The sequence below is a fragment of the Chlorocebus sabaeus genome, chromosome 16, assembly GCF_047675955.1.
Source record: "Chlorocebus sabaeus isolate Y175 chromosome 16, mChlSab1.0.hap1, whole genome shotgun sequence".
Classification (NCBI taxonomy): Eukaryota; Metazoa; Chordata; class Mammalia; order Primates; family Cercopithecidae; genus Chlorocebus; species Chlorocebus sabaeus.
Genome location: NC_132919.1, coordinates 72,424,750 through 72,443,839, shown reverse-complemented (window position 1 = coordinate 72,443,839; position 19,090 = coordinate 72,424,750). Strand labels below are relative to the sequence as shown.

General features: G+C 41.6%; 1 protein-coding gene across 4 annotated transcripts in view; it reads right to left on the bottom strand.

Moving 5' to 3' along the window:
• Positions 1-19,090, bottom strand: part of FBXL20 (F-box and leucine rich repeat protein 20) — a 156,049-nt gene that overhangs the window by 20,820 nt on the left and 116,139 nt on the right. For 3 of the 4 annotated variants that reach the window (XM_008012872.3, XM_008012870.3, XM_008012871.3), the window contains 3 exons: positions 12,040-12,135; positions 8,959-9,085; positions 7,629-7,703 (listed from right to left, as the gene is read on the bottom strand). In XM_008012872.3, coding sequence (XP_008011063.1) covers positions 7,629-7,703; positions 8,959-9,085; positions 12,040-12,135 — 298 coding nt within the window. The remainder of the gene's footprint in view (positions 1-7,628; positions 7,704-8,958; positions 9,086-12,039; positions 12,136-19,090) is intronic. The other variant, XM_008012873.3, reaches the window with a different exon arrangement.

The following is a 19,090-nucleotide window of genomic DNA, read 5'->3' as shown; positions in this document are numbered from 1 at the left end:
GAGTCTCACTCTATCACCCAGGCTGGAGTGCAGTGGCGCAATCTTGGCTCACTGCAACCTCCACCTCCCAGGTTCAAGCGATTCTCATACCTCAGCCTCCCGAGGAGCTGGGACTACAAGTGCACGCCACCATGTCCAGCAATTTTTTTTGTATTTTTAGTAGAGACGGGGTTTTGCCATGTTGGCCAGGCTGGTCTCGAACTCCTGGCCTCAAGTGATCCGCCCACCTCAGCCTCCCAAAGTACTTGAATTACAGGCTTGAGCCACTGTGCCTGGCCTCAATTAAACAATTTTAAAACCTAGAAAAAAGATAAGGATGTAAGTATTTTAGTAGTATAAATATATCTAAAAGTTCAAATTGACACCGATAAGTTAGTGAAAAAAATTAAACTGTGGATGACAGTTGCAATCTTGTATCAGTCACAGCATCCATTTACTTCTGTATTTTAGTTTTATAATATAAAGAACATCCTAATTTATGGAAATAAAAGAGTTGTATCTAACTCAGACACAATTTTGTACTTTTTACAAGTTATTAGGCCGGGCGCAGTGGCTCACACATGTAATCCAAGCACATTGGGAGGCAACGGAAAGGGAAGGGGAAGGGAAGGGGAAGGGGAAAAAAAGGGGAAGGGGAAGGGAGAGGGAAGAGGAAGGGAAAGGGAAAGGGAAGGGGAAGGGGAAGAGAAAGAAGGGAAGGGAAAGGAAGGGAAAGGAAGAAAGGAAGGAAAGAAAGGAAGAAAGAAAGGAAAGAGGAAAGGAAAGGAAGGGAAGGGAAGGAAGAGAAGAAAGAAAGCAAGACGGAGGGAGGGAGGGAAGTTAGTTATTGGGGCCAGGCATGGTGGCTCAAGCCTGTAATCCCAGCACTTTGGGAGGCCGAGGTGGGTGGATCACGAGGTCAGGAGTTGGAGACCAGCCTGGCCAAGATGGTGAAACCCGGTCTCTATTAAAAACACAAAAATTAGCCAGGTGCAGTGGCAGATGCCTGTAATCCCAGCTACCTGGGAGGCTGAGGCAGGAGAATCACTTTAACGTGGGAGATTAAGGTTGCAGTGAGCCAAGACTGCGCCATTGCACTCTAACCTGGGCGACAGAGCAAGTCTCCTTCTCAAAACAAAAGAAAATAGAAAGAAAAAAAAAAGAAAGTTAGTTATTGGTCACGCATGGATGGTAGCTTACACCTGAGCTCAGAAGTTCCAGAACAGCCTGGGCAATGTGGCGAAGCCCCACTTCTATTAAAAAAAAAATTATAAATATATATAATTAAAAATTAAAATAAAAATTATTCTAAGTTATCTTACTTTAAAATGAAAACGAATATACATTCAAAGATGTTACATATATACTTTAAAAATTTTTGTAAATTATTTTATTTGTTCCATGATGATTTAGAGGGACTATCTTTAAACCAGTACAAATATTTCTTCTTTTATTTTTTGAGAGGGAGTCTTGCTCTGTCACCAGGCTGGAGTACGGTGGCGCAGTTTCAGATAACTGCAACCTCCATTTCCAGGGTTCAAGCGATTCTCCTGCCTCAGCCTCCTGAGTAGCTGGGCATAGGCAAGTGCTACCACGCCCGGCTAATTTTTGTATTTTTAGTAGAGACAGGGTTTCACCATGTTAGCCAGGCTGGTCTTGAACTCCTGACCTTGTGATCCGACCACCTCAGCCTCCCAAAGTGCTGGAATTACAGGCATGAGCCACCCTGGTACAAATATTTCATAAATAATATCTGGTTGTTTTCTAACCAACTGAGTGATTTGTTGCACAATAAGCCACCTCACATCATCAAATATGTTATATTTTTAAAAATAATACAAGCACACATGCCTACAGTCCCAGCTACTCAGGAGGTTGAAGTGAGATGACCACTTTAGCCCAGAAGTTCAAGGCCAGTCTGGGCAACATAATGAGACCACCTGCAACTCCCTTTAAAAAAAAAAGGAAAGAAAGAAAGAAAAAAAAAAAAAAAGAAAAGTTACATATAAACATCTTAATACAGTGGATACTATCAGCACTTCAATTTGTCCTCCAGATTCACTAATTTTGTGTAGGCCTAAAAATAATAGCTCTCTTCTCATCTCTGTTTAATAGTCATGTCCATAAATTACAAGGACAACTGAAAAAACAAAATCCCACAACTTTTAATATCCACTGCTTAAATCATGTTTTCAATATCATGCAACTGACACAAATATAGATTAAAAAATTGAATGCTAAGGCAGATACTAATGAGGATCAAGTAATGAGATATTAACACACGTGGAGGCAGCTAAAAAAGTGCCATACAAACATGATGTACTGTCTTTAGACTACGATAGCCGAGATATAAAGAGGGAAGTAAGAATCAATAAACATGCGAATTTAGCAGGCCAAAGATATTTATGCCACACAATATTAGAAAAGTACTGTAGGGCTGTGCTGCCCTTTCCTTTGTATAAGACAGTACTGAGGAAGAAAGATGAGTTAAATCATACTGTCAATACTTTTAAAAATTGTAGGCCAGGCACGGTGGCTTGCATCTGTAATCTCAGCACTTTGGGAGGCTGAGGTGGGCAGATTACTTGAGGTCAGGAGTTTGAGACCAGCCTAACATGGTGAAACCCCGTTTCTACTAAAGATACAAAAAATTAGCCAGACATGGTGGCATGTGCCTGTAATCCCAGCTACTAGGGAGGCTGAGGCAGGAGAATCACTTGAACCCAGGAGGCAGAGGTTGCAGTGAGCCAAGATCATGTCATTGTACTCCAGCTTGGGCAACAAGAGCAAAACTCCGTCTCAAAAAAAAAAAAAAAAAAAAAAAAAGAAAGTAAAATTTACTAAACTTCTATGTTTTTCAAAACTATCAAGAAAATCAAAGAATCAAAAATGTGCTTTAATCACCTCAACAGCTTTGGGCAGAGCATGAAATCTCATGAATGCTGAGAATCATTTTATCACCCTGTAGGAAAGAAATGACTCCTGTACTAAGATTTGGGTGAAGGAAAACAATAAAATACACATAAGATAGAATTGGTTCTTTTTTTTTTTTTTTTGAGACAGAGTCTCACTCTGTCACCCAGGCTGGAGTACAGTGGCACGATCTTAGCTCTCTGCAAGCTCTGCCTCCCGGGTTCACGCCATTCTCCTGCCTCAGCCTCCCGAGTAGCTGGGACTACAGGTGCCTGCCACCACGCCCAGCTAATTTTTTTGTATTTTTAGTAGAGACGGGGTTTCACCGTGTTAACTAGGATGGTCTCGATCTCCTGACCTCATGATCCGCCCATCTCGGCCTCCCGAAGTGCTGGGATTACAGGCTTGAGCCACCACGCCCGGCCGGAATTGGTTAAGTTCACTGTGATTCCTGCCTGCTGGAAGGATGAAGAAACACCAAATTAAACCTGCAAATGTTATGTATATATTTATGTCTTTATGTGTATGTAATGTATATGTATATAGTGCATAAATATATGTGTACATGTGTGTGCTTATACATACACACACACTCACACTTTTTTGTTTTTGTTTTTTTTTTTGAGATGGAGTCTCACTCTGTTGCCCAGGCTGGAGTGCAGTGGCGTGATCTTGGCTCACTGCAAGTTCCGTCTCCTGGGTTCATGCCATTCTCCTACCTCAGCCTCCCGATTAGCTGGGACTACAGGCGCCCGCCACCACGCCCGGCTAACTTTTTGTATTTTTTAGTAGAGACGGGGTTTCACCATGTTAGCCAGGATGGTCTCGATCTCCTGACCTTGTGATCCACCCGCCTTGGCCTCCCAGAGTGCTGGGATTACAGGTGTGAGCCACCGTGCCCAGCATTTTTTTTTTTTTTTGAGACAGAGTCTCGCTCTGCTGCCCAGGCTGGAATGCAGTGGCGTGATCTTGGCTCACTGCAACCTCCGCCTCCCAGGTTCAAGTGAGTCTCCTGCCTCAGACTCCTGAATAGCTGGAATTACAGGCGCACACCACCATACTTGGATGGTTTTTGTATCTTTAGTAGAGATGGGGTTTTACCAAGTTGGCCAGGTCGGTCTCGAACTGCTGACCTCAGGTGATTCACTCACCTCAGCCTCCCAAAGTGCTAGGATTACAGGCGCACGCATGCACGCATGTGTGCGTACACACACACACACACACACACGAAGTTCTCCAGGAATAGTTTTTCTTTGGCATTGTAAGATGATTTCATGTTTACAATAATTGTGGCTGATCTCTCAAGAGTAAACATTAAAGTCCTTTTTGTTTTTTGAGATGGAGTCTGACTCTGTCACCCAGGCTGGAGTACAATGGTGCGATCTCAGCTCACTGCAACCTCCACCTCCTGGGTTCAAGCGATTCTCCTGCCTCAGCCTCCCAAGTAGCTGGGATTACGGGCACACACCACTATGCCCGGGTAATTTTTGTACTTTTAGTGGAGATGGGGTTTCACCATGTTGGCCAGGCTGGTCTTGATCTCCTGACCTCAAACGATCCACCGTCTCGGCCTCCCAAAGTGTTGGGATTACAGGCGTGAGCCACTGTGCCTGGCCACATTCCAGTCTTAAATATGAAATCATGGCTGGGTGCAGTGGCTCACACCTGTAATCCCAGCACTTTGGGAGGCCAAAGCCAGCAGATCACTTGAGGTCAGGAGTTCTAGAGCAGCCTGGCCAACATGGCAAAACTCCATCTCTACTAAAATTAGCCAGGCATGGAGGCACGCTCTGTAATCCCAGCTACTTGGGAAAGTGGGGCAGGAGAATTGCTTGAACCTCCTGGAGGATGCAGTGAACTCCACTCCAGCCTGGGCAACAGAGCGAGACTCCATCTCTAAATAAATAAATAAATAAATAAATAAATAAAATGAAATTAGGCAAATTCTTAGTCAGCAACTATAGCAATCAGAATTGTAAGGAAGAGCACTTTGCGAGGCTGAGGCAGGCGGACTGCTTGAGCACAGACGTTTGAGACCAGCCTAGCAACATAGGGAGACCCTATCTCTACAAAAAATTAAAAACTTAGCCAGGTGTGATGACACACACCTGTAAACCAAGCTATTCAGAACGCTGAAGTGGGAGGATTGCTTGAGCCCTGTAGCTGGAGGTTGGTGTGAGCTATGATCCCAGCCTAAGTGACAGAATGAGAATTCACCAAAAAAAAAAAAAAAAAAAAAAAAAGGAACTCATCACTTTTGTCTTTGTCATGAGCAACTCTCACTCCAAGGCAAATATATTTGTAATTTTTAAGGCAAGAGAAAAACGCTAAAGGTGTACTGTTGGCCAGGCATGTGGCTCACGCCTGTAATCCCAGCACTTTGGGAGGCTAAGCCAGGTGGATTACTTGAGCCCAGGAATTCGAGACCAACCTGGCTAACATGGCGAAACCCCATTTCTACAAAAAAATACAAAAATCAGCTGAGTGTGGTGGGGCATGTCTGTGGTTCCAACTACTAGGGAGGCTGAGGTGGGACAATCACTTGAGCCTGGGAGGTGAAGGTGAGCAAAAATCTCCAGCCTGCGTAACAGAGCAGGACTCTGTCTCAAAAATATGGCCAGGGCCGTGGCTTATACCTGTAATCCCAGCACTCTGGGAGGCTGAGGCAGGCAGATCACCTGAGGTCAGGAGTTCAAAACCAGCCTGGTCAACATGGCAAAACCCCATCTCTACTAAAAATACAAAAATTACCAGCCTGGCCAACATAGTGAAACCCCATCTCTACTAAAAATACAAAAAAAAGCCGGGCGCGGTGGCTCACGCCTGTAATCCCAGCACTTTGGGAGGCCGAGGCGGGCGGATCACAAGGTCTGGAGATCGAGACCACGGTGAAACCCCGTCTCTACTAAAAATACAAAAAAAAAAAAAAAAAAAAAAAAAAAAATTAGCCGGGCGCGGTGGTGGGCGCCTGTAGTCCCAGCTACTCAGGAGGCTGAGGCAGGAGAATGGCGTGAACCCAGGAGGCGGAGCTTGCAGTGAGCCGAGATCGTGCCACTGCATTCCAGCCGGGGCGACAGAGCGAGAGTCCATTTCAAAAACAAAAAACAAACAAATAAAAAAAACAAAAAAAATCAGCCAGGCGTGATGATGGGCGTTTATAATCCCAGCTACTTGGGAGGCTGAGCAAGGAGAATGGCTTGAACCTGGGAGGTGGAAGTTGCCGTGAGCCAAGATGGCGCCTCTGCACTCCAGCCCCAGCAACAGTGCGAGACTCCGTCTCAAAAAAAAAAAAAAAAAAAAAAAAAAAATAGCCGGGCGTGGTGACACACACTTGTAATCCTAGATACTCAGGAGGCGAAGGTAGGAGAATTGCTTGAACCCAGGCAGCAGAGGTTGCAATGAGCTTAGTGCAGTGTCACCACTGCACTCTAGCCTGGGTGACAGAGTGAGACTGTCTCAAAAAAAAAAAAAAAAAAAAAAAAAAAAAGCTGGGTGTGGCGTGTAATCCCAGCTATGAACGAGGCTGAGGCAGGAGATTCGCTTGAGCCTAGAAGGTAGAGGTTGGCTGCAGTAAGTGCAGATCTCATCACTGCACTCGAGCCTGGGTGACAGAGTAAGACTCTGCCTCAAAAAAAAATAAATAAATAATAAAATAAAATAAAAGATGTACTGTTAACATTCTAGGTGCCTGAATAGTTTCAGCAAATTATCTGAGTAAAATTCAGGGGTTTTGGGGTAGGCACAAAAAAGTTGATAGTTTGAACAAGCCGAAACACTAAAATATAGATGCTACTTGAAAATAATTTGACGAGTATATATTGTTCATCTTCTTATTTATTTATTTATTTATTTTTTGAGACGGAGTCTCGCTGTCGCCCAGGCTGGAGTGCAGTGGCGGGATCTCAGCTCACTGCAAGCTCCGCCTCCCGGGGTCACGCCATTCTCCTGCCTCAGCCTCCCGAGTAGCTGGGACTACAGGCGCCCACCACCCCGCCAAGCTACTTTTTTGTATTTTTTTAGTAGAGATGGGGTTAGCCAGGATGGTCTCCATCTCCTGACCGCGTGATCCGCCCGTCTAGGCCTCCCAAAGTGCTGGGATTACAGGCTTGAGCCACCGCGCCCGGCCTTATTTATTTTTTTTAGACAAGGTCTCACTCTGTTGCCCGAGCTGGAGTGCTGTGGCATGATTTCAGCTCATTGCACCTCAACCTCCCAAGCTCAATTATCTTCCCACCTCAGCCTCCCAAGTAGCTGGGACTACAGGCACACACCACCAAACCCAGCTAATTTTTATACCTTTTGTAGAGACGGGGTTTTGCCATGTTGCCTAGGCTGGTCTCAAACTCCCGGACTCAAGCAATCTGCCCGCTTCACCCTCCCAAAGTGCTAGGATTACAGGTATGAGCCACCGTGCCCAGTTTGACTGCAATTTTAAATACTAAATTTGTGAATAATTTACATTTTAAAAGTAGACAGTTTTTTTTAAGTATGTAAGAAAGGGGTGGAGCTACAGCTAGCTCATCTGGAATTCTGTATAAGCTAGCTACCTCCTATCTTATCTATGTCAAGGCCCCGAGGAATGAGTATTGTTAAGCATGTCAAGAGTCATCTGTGTGTTTACTTTGTCACTAGGGTTGTGGTAGAAAAACAATACTGGTCTTGATGACTGAAGCTCTTAAAATAGTTTTAATGAAATGAATTACTAAAACAGAAGAGTTGTGAGAAGGGATGTTTACCAAGCAAGTCTGCAAGTTCAAAGTCACCAGTTCAGGGCAATGTGCACCTATGTACTTGAGAGCTTCATCTTCTAGCTAGATTAAAAAGTAAGAAAAAAATGATTACTGACATTGTTTCAAAGGAGAAAGATTTAAGAATGTACACATTTATTCATACATTCTAACATAGCCAACCAAGTTTTGAAGGAACAATGAACCAGAAAATAAGCTATGATCACATAACAGTATAATTCATATTATTATGATTCTCAGGATTTAAAATCAGCTCTGACCACATTCAAATTCACATTATGATCACATCAAGAACAAAGATGAAGTTAACACTGCCTAGTTTTTATGGGTTTTACTTCTGATAAATTAAATATACCTGGCAGCATTTTGCTGAGGGCCCATGAAACGAAAATAATTTTCAAACTTCTACACACCCCTTATAAAGTTTTTCATAAACAAACTTTGAGGAAAAACAGCCAAGAAAGGAATCCAGTGTCCATCTCCCACTGGAAGACAGGTGTCATGCTTACAGTGCTGAGAACAGATGGTAAGTAACTGATTATAATGATATATTCCAATCAGTATTTTTCAGGATTCCATAAATAACCAGAAGCTCACGTTGTTGTTTTAAGGCAGTCATATATCTGAAATTCTCTTTCAAACAATGGAACCCCTCTCATCATGATAAAAGAATCAGGGCATTTTTAATGGAATCCTAAGTTATGGTTTTAGTAACCATTAAGAAAATAAAGTAGAGCCTAGCCTTAGTTTGTCAGTCACAATTTAAATCCACTCATTTCTTTCCGGAGGCTAACTAATCAATTCTTTTTTTCACTATAAAACACTGAGATAGTAAAATTTTTAATGACAAAATATGTTGGATTTGTAATGTGACTGCCAGGAAATAAGCATCAATATTATAAAATGCAGGCTGCTGTACACTTGGCATATTTAAGAAACACTGGTGGTTAAAAAACAAGTGGAAATTGCCTTCTTTGCCTATCTAGTTCAAAGTATCAGGCAGTGACAACATACCAAGTTTTCTTCTCAGCACAAATTAAACTGCACGAAACTCTTCTTGACCATGGTGTATCTTTAATATAATCTTATCTTTCCACCTTATCTCCCTCCTCCTCAAGTCTATTTTTGGTTGGATGTTAATTCTTCTCATTCTTTTATCCTAAGGAAAACACTTTAATCTTTGGTAAGCATTTGTCTTTGGTCAATAATACACACAACTAACCTTTCCCTCCAGACAAACATTTTGGGGCTGCCTATAAAGAACTCATGATTCGTTCACGATTCTTCTGAATTTCACGAGCCCTACATGGAGTATTACCTGTGTGCAGCCTTTTAAGAATAAGGCCTTGAGACCCCCACAGCCCCTCACTAGTGCTTGAATGCCATCCTTGGTTACTTGGTCACACCAGGAAATGTTCAACTGCTCCAACAGTGGACATCCCTCACTAAGGATAAAACAAAATAAGAGAAACATATCACTAAATCCAATTCCAAAAACACCAATGTCTCAATTTACTGGCTGTTTAGTAAAGGAATGGAAACATTCCCATTTTTTTCCCACAAGAAAAAATATATTTACCTAAGGTATATTTAGAAAAAAAGCTGATTTATCAATGTGGTATTCACATGGGACTATATCATTAGCAGGATCATCTAAAATCCAGCTTAACCAACAAACACAAAGCATTATAATGCTTTTCAGATTTATATTCCTTTTGTACTTACCACATATCTCAAAGCTCTCTAGACAGAAAATGGAAATTAAGTGATTTGTTCTAGCTTACAGAGTAATTAATAAAGAGCTCAGATTCAAAACCAGATTCTCCATCGAGCAATGCTATTACCGGTTGAGTATCCCTTATCTTAAATGCTTGGTACCAGAAGTGTTTCAGATGTCTAATTTTGCAGTATTTGCATTATACTTACATAGTTGAATATCCCATATCTGAAAACCTGAAGTGCCCCAATGACCATTTCTTTTGAGAGTCACATCGATACTCAAAAAGTTTGGGATTCTGAAGCACTTCAGATTTTCTTTCTTTTTTTTTTTTAAGACAGGGTCTCGCTCTGTCACCCAGGCTGGAGTGCAGTGGCGCCATCAGGGCTCACTACATCTGTGACCTCCATGGCTCAAGTGATCCTCCCACCTCAGTCCCTCAAGTAGCACCCAGCTGCATTTTGGATTTTTGAAATAGGGATATTCAACTCACAGTACCAAAGTAGTAATGAAGGCTTTTAAACTTTTATTTTAAAAAATTACAAACGCCCTGTGTATTTCCTTGAGATGTTTCTAGGCCGGGCGCAGTGGCTCACGCTTGTAATCCCAGCACTTTCGGAGGCCAAGGTGGGCGAATCACGAGGTCAGGAGATCGAGACCATCCTGGCTAACATGGTGAAACCCCGTCTCTACTAAAAATACGAAAAAAAAAAAATTAGCCGGGCGTGGTGGCGGGCGCCTGTAGTCCCAGCTACTTGAGAGGCTGAGGAGGAGAATGGCGTGAACCCGGGAGATGGAGTTTGCAGTGAGCCGAGATCGCGCCACTGCACTCCAGCCTGGGCGACAGATCGAGACTCCATCTCAAAAAAAAAAAAAAAAAAAAAAAAAAGAGATGTTTCTAGAGTACTGCTTTTGTAGGCTGAATTTAGGATATCTTATGTCCAATCTCTGCCTTCAAAATACTAGTTTCATCGTTGATTCCATCTACTCTTAACAGTTTAGCTTCGTATTTGGATTATGGATGAATTCTAAGTTTTCTATAATATTCTTTGGAAAACACTCCATAAATTGTTCGAAATATTCCTGCCTGCCGAAAAGACCCAGAAGATAAAGCTATGATATCCCGGTTCAAGTTCATTCTCCAATATTAATAGTTTAACTTCAGGAAGGTGACTTTAGGAAGCCTGTCTGAACCTCTCTTAGTCTAAGATTAGCTCCATACCTCTATGTTTTTCCGAAACTGACGTACTCATTCCTATCATAGCATTTATTCCACAGTAACAGTTGACTGTGAGCAACTTAAGGGCAGCAATATCTTACTCAGTTACATCTCATGGTTGCATTACAGTACCTGGCAGTCAACAACTTTCTAGATTTTCTTAGCTGTAAAATGCCCATCCACTCTACTTCACAAAGCTTTTAAATAAATAAGATCATTTATGTGAAAATATTTTATAAATGATAAAAGTTGTTATATTATCAAGTTTATTAGCCTACACAGCAAACCGTCTTAGGTACATGTGTTCAATATTCACAAAGAAGGTCTAAAAGGAGCCACATTTTAGATTATTTATACTCTACTTAACTAAATTTGTATTTCTTTTTTCTTCAGATGAGGTCTCGTTCTGTTGCCCAGCCTAGAGTGCAGTGGCACAATTATAGCTCACTGCAGTCTCAACCTGCCGGGCTCAAATGATCCTCCCATCACAGTCCCCTGAGCAGCTGGGAATACAGGGCTATGCCACCACGCCTGGCCAATTTTCTTATTTTTTTAGTAGAGACAGCGTTTCCCTATGTTGCACAGGCTGGTCTAGAACTCCTGAGCTCAAGCGATCCTCCTACCCTGGGCTCCCAAAGAGCTGGGATTACAGGTGTGAGCCACCACGCCCAGGGCCTCAGGGACCCTTTTTAAAGCACTTTATATACATCAGGTTGAGCCACATGTAGCTGTCATTCTTATAACATGAAAACTGTCAAATACTAGCAAAACTTTATATGGTGTCGCCTAATACCTCGTTAAACCTTAAAATGTTATGAGGTGAGAAGAAAAAGCTCAGAAAGGTTATGTTTGCTTAAAGTACCTGGTTAATAATCTGGCTCCAGATACCTGTTTTAAGCACTAAGCTATAATAACACGTGCCCTTTCTTTTTTTGTTTTTTTTGAGATGGAGTCTCACTCTGTCACCAGACTGGAGTGCAATGGCGCGATCTAAGCTTACTGCAACCTCTGCCTCCCTAGTAGCTGGGACTACAGGTGCATGCCACCACACCCAGCTAATGTTTATATTTTTAGTAGAGACGGGGTTTCACCATGTTGGCCAGGATAGTTTCAATTTCTTGACCTCGTGATCTGCCCGCCTTGGCCTCCCAAAGTGCTGGGATTATAGGCATGAGCCTCTGTGCCCGGCCTTATTTTCTTTTTGAAAATAAGACTTCATAAAAATCTAATTGTTTATGTATAAACTGTACTACCCTGTTCAGAAATCCTAGTTACCTCTAGTCATTTCACTTTAATATGTCCCGTAACTGTAATCTGGGCAAGTGGTAAAACAAAATATCTATTCTGAACTACAGAATATATCCATAAAACAGAGTTGCCTTCAATTCCAACTTTATATCAGTTATTTTTTTAAAGTATGTATTTTTTCTGATTACTGGACATGCTTATTATAAGAAATTTACCTCAGAGCTTTTAGAGACATGTTTGTTATTGATGTACAGGAAGCCAAGTCAAGGTGCCTGAGTTTGGAACAGAACTTGCTAAGGCTAGTACATGTACTGAAAAATGGAAAAAGGAGAAAATAATGAATAAACAAGACAAGTACACATCCTTGGTATATCAGACACTGTTCTCATTAAACATATGTGTATATATAAGAACTGTAAAATTTTCATACCCCTAAAAAAGCAGTTACATATCCTAAGACCCTTCACATTGAGGAAGAGACAGATTCCACTCACAAAGAAAAAAGGCTGTGCTGTATATGAGAATTTGCATGAGGGGAAGATGGTGTTTGATTCATATTTTAAAATGTTAACAGCAATTGACAACATGATACTTATGTGATTTCTAAGAGATCTATATGCATTTTGCAAATCTAGAAACACCAGAAGCTAATGGCTATCTACTAGCACATAGTCAAACATGAAGAAGAAAAGCTCTGCATGTTTTTTCACTTAAATCCCTACTCAAGATAACCTTTTGCATAACAGTAATGTAGGAAATGGATTTTTGCAAGGTATACAAAAGATGGATGATGGACTGATATTGGGCTGAAAAAAGTAAGTTTATTTATTAAAAACTTTTCTCTGGCGGTCAAGTTCTCATTTTAAATTTTAACAGATCATGAAAACTTCAAATACAAACAAGAGTAAATAATACAGAGAACCCACATGTACCATCAGTAAACTTCAACATTTATAAATACTATTTTTCTTTTTGAGACAATCTTGCTCTGTTGCTCAGGCTGGAGAGCAGTGGCGCAATCTAGGCCCACTGCAACCTCCACCTCCGGGTTCAAGCAATTCTCATGCCTCAGCCTCCCAAGTAGCTGGGACCACAGACACACACCACCACACCCAGCTAATTTTTCATATTTTTAGTAGAGATGGGGTTTTGCCATATTAGCCAGGCTGGTCTCCAACTCTGGGCCTCAAGTGATCCACCTGCCTCAGCCTCCCAAAGTGCTGGGATTACAAGTGTGAGACACTGCGCCTGGCCCAGCATTTATCAGTATTCTACTATTAAATATTTTTATTTCTTGGGAGGTTGAGGTGGGTGGATTGCCTGAGGTCAGGAGTTCTAGACCAGCCTGACCAACATTGTGAAACCCCGTCTCTACTAAAAATACAAAATTAGCTGAGCGTGGTGGCACATGCCTGTAATCCCAGCTACTGGGAAGGCTAAGGCAAGAGAATGGCTTGAGCCCAGGAGGCGGAGGTTGCAGCGAGCCAAGATTGCACCATTGCACTCCAGCCTAGGCAACAAGAGCAAAACTCCGTCTCAAAAAAAAAAAAAAAAAATTTTTTTGCCATCTCTTCTTCCCCCCTTTTTTATTCCAGGATTTTAAAGCCAATTCCAAACATATCATTTTACCTGTAAATATTTCAGTATCTATCTATATATATTTTTTGAGACAGAGTCTTGTTCTTATCGCTCAGGCTGGAGTGCAATGGCACGATCTTGGCTCACTGCAACCTCCGCCTCCTGGGTTCAAGCAATTCTCCTGCCTCAGCATCCCAAGTAGCTGGGATTACAGATACCCGCCACCATGCCCAGCTAATTTTTGTATTTTTAGTAGAGACGGGTTTTCGCCATGTTAGCCAGGCTGGTCTTGAACTCCTGACCTTGTGATCCATCCGCCTCGGCCTCCCAAAGTGCTGGAATTACAGACATGAGCCACTGCGCCTGGCCTTGGTATCTATTTCTGATAGGTAAATACTTTAATTTCTTAATATCATCTGATGCTGAAATGTGTTAACTTTTCTCCAATTATATCATAAATGTTTTTGACAAGTTGATTCGTTCAAATTAGGATCTAAACAAGAGTCACACATTCTCTTTGGCTGATATGTCTTCTAGGTCTTTGTGTGGGCCAATGTTTTCATTTCTTTTTTCTTTTTTTGTTACAGACAGGGTCTCACTCTGTCACCCTGGTAAGAGTGCAGTGGCACTACCATAACTCGATGTAACCTCCAACTCCTGGGCTCAAGCGATCTCCTACCTCAGCCTCCTGAATAGCAAGGACTACAGATATGTGCCATCACACCTAATTAAAAATTTTTTTTGTAGAGACAGGGTCTAATTATGTTGCCCAGGCTGGTCTCAAACTTTTGGCCTCAAGTGATCCTCTTGCCTTGGCCTTCCAGAGTGCTGGGATTACAAGCATGAGCCACCATACCCGGCTTGTTTTCATTTCTTTTGAACAGAGTCTTAGGAATGTAATTGCTAGATCCTACGGCAAAGTTATGTTTGACTTTGAAGAAAACTGCCAAACTGTTTCCCAAATTGGCCATACCATTTTACATTCCCACCAGAAATTCATGAGGGTCCCAGTTTTTCCAAATCCCTGCCGATACTTGGCATTGTTTCTCTTTTTGAATACAGTTATCTTAGTGTGTATGGAGTGGAATTGCATTGTAGTTTTACTTTACAATTCTGTAATGAAAACCTTTTCTTTTTCTTTGCTTTTTTTTTTTTGAGATGGACTCTCACTCTCACCTGGGCTGGAGTGCAGTGGCATGATCTCAGCTCACTGCAACCTCTGCCTCCCACGTTCAAGCGATTCTTCTGCCTCAGTCTTCTGAGTAGCTGGGACTACAGGCACGTACCACCACACCCAGCTAATTTTTTTTGTAGTTTTAGTAGAGACAGGGTTTCACTACGTTGGTTAGGCAGGTCTCAAACTCCTGACCTCAAATGATCCGCCTGCCTTGGCCTCCCAAAGTGCTAGGACTGCACGAATGGTGAGCCACTGCACCCGGTGTAAATACTTTTTCTTATGCTTATTTGCCATTCATATGTCTTTGGTAAAATGTCTATCTAAGACTTCAGCCCATTTTTTTTCGTTTAATTGTCTTCTCATTATTAATTCTAAGAGCTCTCTATATATTCTTGAGAGAAGCACTGTTATTAGATATATGACCTGCAAATACTTTCTCCCAGTCTGTGTCCTATCTTTTCATTTTCTTTCTTTTCTATCTTTTAAATTAGAGTTGGAGTCTCACCAGAAACACCAGTCAGGCTAGATTTGATCTTCTGGGCTTAAGTGATCCTCCTGCCTCAGTCTCCCAAATAGTTGAGACTACGGGTGTAGGTCATGGTGCCTGGCCTTTTCCAATTTATTATTTTTATTTTATTTTTTTCCTCAGACAATCAGGCAATGTGACTTTTTTTTTTTTTTTTTAATAGTATCTTCAGAAGCATATTTATTTATTTATTTTTTTAGACGGAGTCTTGCTCTGTCGCCCAGGCTGGCGTGCAGTGGTACGATCTCAGCTCACTGCAACCTCCGCCTCCCAGATTCAAGTGATTCTCCTGCCTCAGCCTCTGGAGTAGCTGGGAGGCACGTGCCACCACGCCTGGCTAATTTTTTGTATTTTTAGTAGAGACAGGATTTCACTGTGTTAGTCAGGATGGTCTCAAACTTCTGACCTGGTGATCTGCCTGCCTCAGCCTCCCAAAGTGCTGGGATTATAGGCGTGAGCCATCGTGCCTGGCAGAAGCATAAAAGTTTTTAATTTTAATGAGGTACAATTTATCATTTTTTTCTTTTATAGCTTGTCTATGTGTGGGCTCCTTTCTAGGCGCTTTATTTTAGTCCACTGACTGATATGTTTATGCTTATACCACCAGCATATTGTCCTGATGACCGCTCCTGTAATAATAACCCTTCAAATCAGGTAGTATAAGTCCCCAGACTTCACAGTCTATCAAAATTGATTTTGTTATTCTAGAACCTCTGAATTTGCACATGAATTTAGAACCAGCCTTTCAATTTCAACAAAAAAACCTATTGGGATTTTTTATTGGAACTGCACTGTATCTGTAGAACAATTTAAGGAAAACAAGTATCTTAACAGGCTCAGGCCGGTAATCTCAACACTTTGGGAGGCTGAGGCAGGCAGACTGCTTGAGCCCAGGCGTTTGAGACCACCTTGGGTAACATGGTGAAATTTTCTCTCTACCCAAAATAGAAAAATTAGCCAGGCATGGTGGCACATACCTGTAGTCCCAGCTACTTGGGAGGCTGAGGTGGGAGCCCAGGAGATGGAGAGTGCAGTGAGCTCTGGTTGTGCCACCACTGCATTCCAGCCTGGACAACAAAGCAAGACCCTATCTCAAGAAACAAACAAAAAAACCCCAAACCAAAACAATATTGAGTTTCTAAATCTATATGTATGAGGCCAGGAGTGGTGACTCATGCCTGTAATCCCAGCACTTTGGGAGGCCGAGGTAGGCGGATCAGTTGAGCACAGGAGTTCAAGACCAGCCTGGCCAACATGGTGAAACTCCGCCTCTACTAAAAATACAAACAAAAATGAGCCAGGCGTGGTGGCAAGCGCCTGTAATCCCAACTACTCGGGAAGCTGAGGCACGAGAATTACTTGAACCCAGGAGGCAGAGTTTGCAGTTAGCTGAGAATGTGCCACTGCACTCCAGCCTGGGCAACAGAGCGAGACTCAGTCTCCAAAAAAAAAAAAAAAAAAAAAAAAATTTGTATGTTTATTTCTCTATTTATTTATTTAAGTCTTCTTTTTAAAATTTTCTTTTCTCTAACTTTTGTTAGTGATCATTTTATAATTTTCAGCGTGTATGACTTACACATTATTTTTATTAAGTTCATCCTTATATATTTTATATTTTTGGGTATTACTATAAATGATATATCTTAAACTTCATTTTCCAATTGCTGATTGCTAGTATACAGAAATAGAATTGAGTTTTGCAAAGTAGTCATGTATCTCATTACTTTGCTAGAATTCAATGGATCTAGTAGCTTTGTAATAGATTCCATGGACTTTCCTATGAATCCAATTATACCATTACGTGAATGCCTTTTATAATCCTTCCTCTATTGCATTAGGCACAACATCCAGTACAATGTTGAACAGCTGTGGTAAGACCTGATATCCTTGCCTTGTTCCTGATGTTAGGGAATCTTTCATCTCAGGAAGCCTTTTATTATCAAATATGATGTTGTAAGAGATTTTTTCACATATATACTTGATCAGGTTGAAGAAGTTACACTATCTTATTTGTCCATAAACTTTTTTTTGAGACAGGGCTTCAGTCTGTCACCTAGGCTGAAGTGCAGTGGCATGATCACAGTTCACCAAACCCTTGACCTCCTCGACCCAAGAGATCCTCCCACCTCAGCCTCCTGAGTAGATGGGAACACAGGTGTGCACCATCACGCTCAACTAATCTTTTATTTTTTGTAGAGATGGGGTCCCACTATGTTGCCCAAGCTGGTCTCAAACTCCTGGGTGCAAGCAACTCTCCTGCTTTAGCTTCCCAAAGTGTTGGGATTACAGGTATGAGCCAAAGAACTCAGCCTTTGTGTTCTTTCTTGACTAATCTAGACAAAGGTTAATCAAGCTTATTCATTTTATTTTGAAGAATCAACCTTTACTTCATAAATTTTCTCCATTCTGTGCCTTTTTTTTTTTTTTTTGAGACACAGTCTCGCTTTGTCACCCAGGCAGGAGGGCAGTGGCCGATTTCGGCTCATTGCAAGCTCCGCCTCCTGGGTTCACGACATTCTCCTGCCTCAGCCTCCGGGAGTAGCTGGGACTACAGGCGCCCGCCACCACGCCCGGCTAATTTTTTGTTTTAGTAGAGACGGGGCTTCACCATGTTAGCCAGGATGCTCTCCATCTCCTGACCTAGTGATCCACCCGCCTCAGCCTCCCAAAATGATGGGATTACAGGAGCGATCCACTGCGCCGGGCCACTTATTTTTTATTTCATGAATTTCCAGTATTATTTCCTTCCTTCCTTTGGATTTAATTTACTATTTTCTACTTTTTTCTTCCTTTTTGGTAGAGAGGGAGGGAGGAGAGAGGAGAGACTCTTTTCTAGCTCTCTAAGCAGATTAGATCCTTGATTTTAAAACTTTTCTTTCTTTTTTGAGATGGAGTCTCACTCTGTCGCCCAAGTTAGAGTACAGTGGCACAATCTCAGTTTACTGCAACCTCTTGAACTGGGTTCAAGCAAGTCTCCTGCCTCAGTCTCCCAAGTATCTGGGACCACAGACAGGCACCACCACACCAGGCTAATTTTTCGTATTTTTAGTAGAGATGGGTTTTTGCTGTGTTGGCCAGGCTGTTCTTAAACTCCTGACCTCAAGTGATCTGCCTGCGTTGGCCTCCCAAAATACTGGGATTACAGGAATGAGGCACTGTGCCCGGCCAAACTTCTCCTTTCTAATATTAGCATTTGATGCTATACATTTTGCTCTAAGTGATACCTTAGGTGCATTCCACAAATTTAAAAAGTTACATATTCTCATTATCACTCAATGGAGCATATTTTCTAAATTTCTTTGTAAGTAATTCTTTGAACTATGGGTTATTCAGAAGCATGTCATTTAATTTTCTAATCTTCCAGGTATCTGTTATTAATTTCTACTTTAATTTTGTTGAGGCCACAGAACATACCCAATATGATTTTAATCCTTCCAAATGTATTACATTTTGTTTTATGGCCCATTATTTGGTTTGTCCTATTGAATATTCCAAATGTACTTGAAGAGAATGTTTATTCTGATGCTTTTTGGTGTAGCAATCTATAAATGTCAATTATATCAAGCTCATCATTGATAGTGTTGCTGAAGTCCTCAATAGCTTTACTGCTTTTTGGCATACTTGTTTTATAAGCCAGGGGTACTATTTAATACCTTTTTTCATCTAATCTTTTTCCTTAAATTTACTCCATCTGATATTAATGTCCACTCCAATCTTCCCAATTAGTATTTATAATAGTATATATTTTCCCATTCTTTTATTTTTTTAATTTTTGCACATATTTGTACCTGTTATTTAAAATTTTTTATTTACTTACTTTTTGAAATGTGGTCTTGATAGGTGGCCCAGGCTTGAGTGCAGTAGCTATTAACAGGCATGATCACAGTGCAATGCAGTCTCTAACTCCTGGTCTCAAATGATCCCCCTGCTTCAGCCTACCAACTAGCTGGGATTACAGGCACATACCACCATGCCTAGCTTGTAA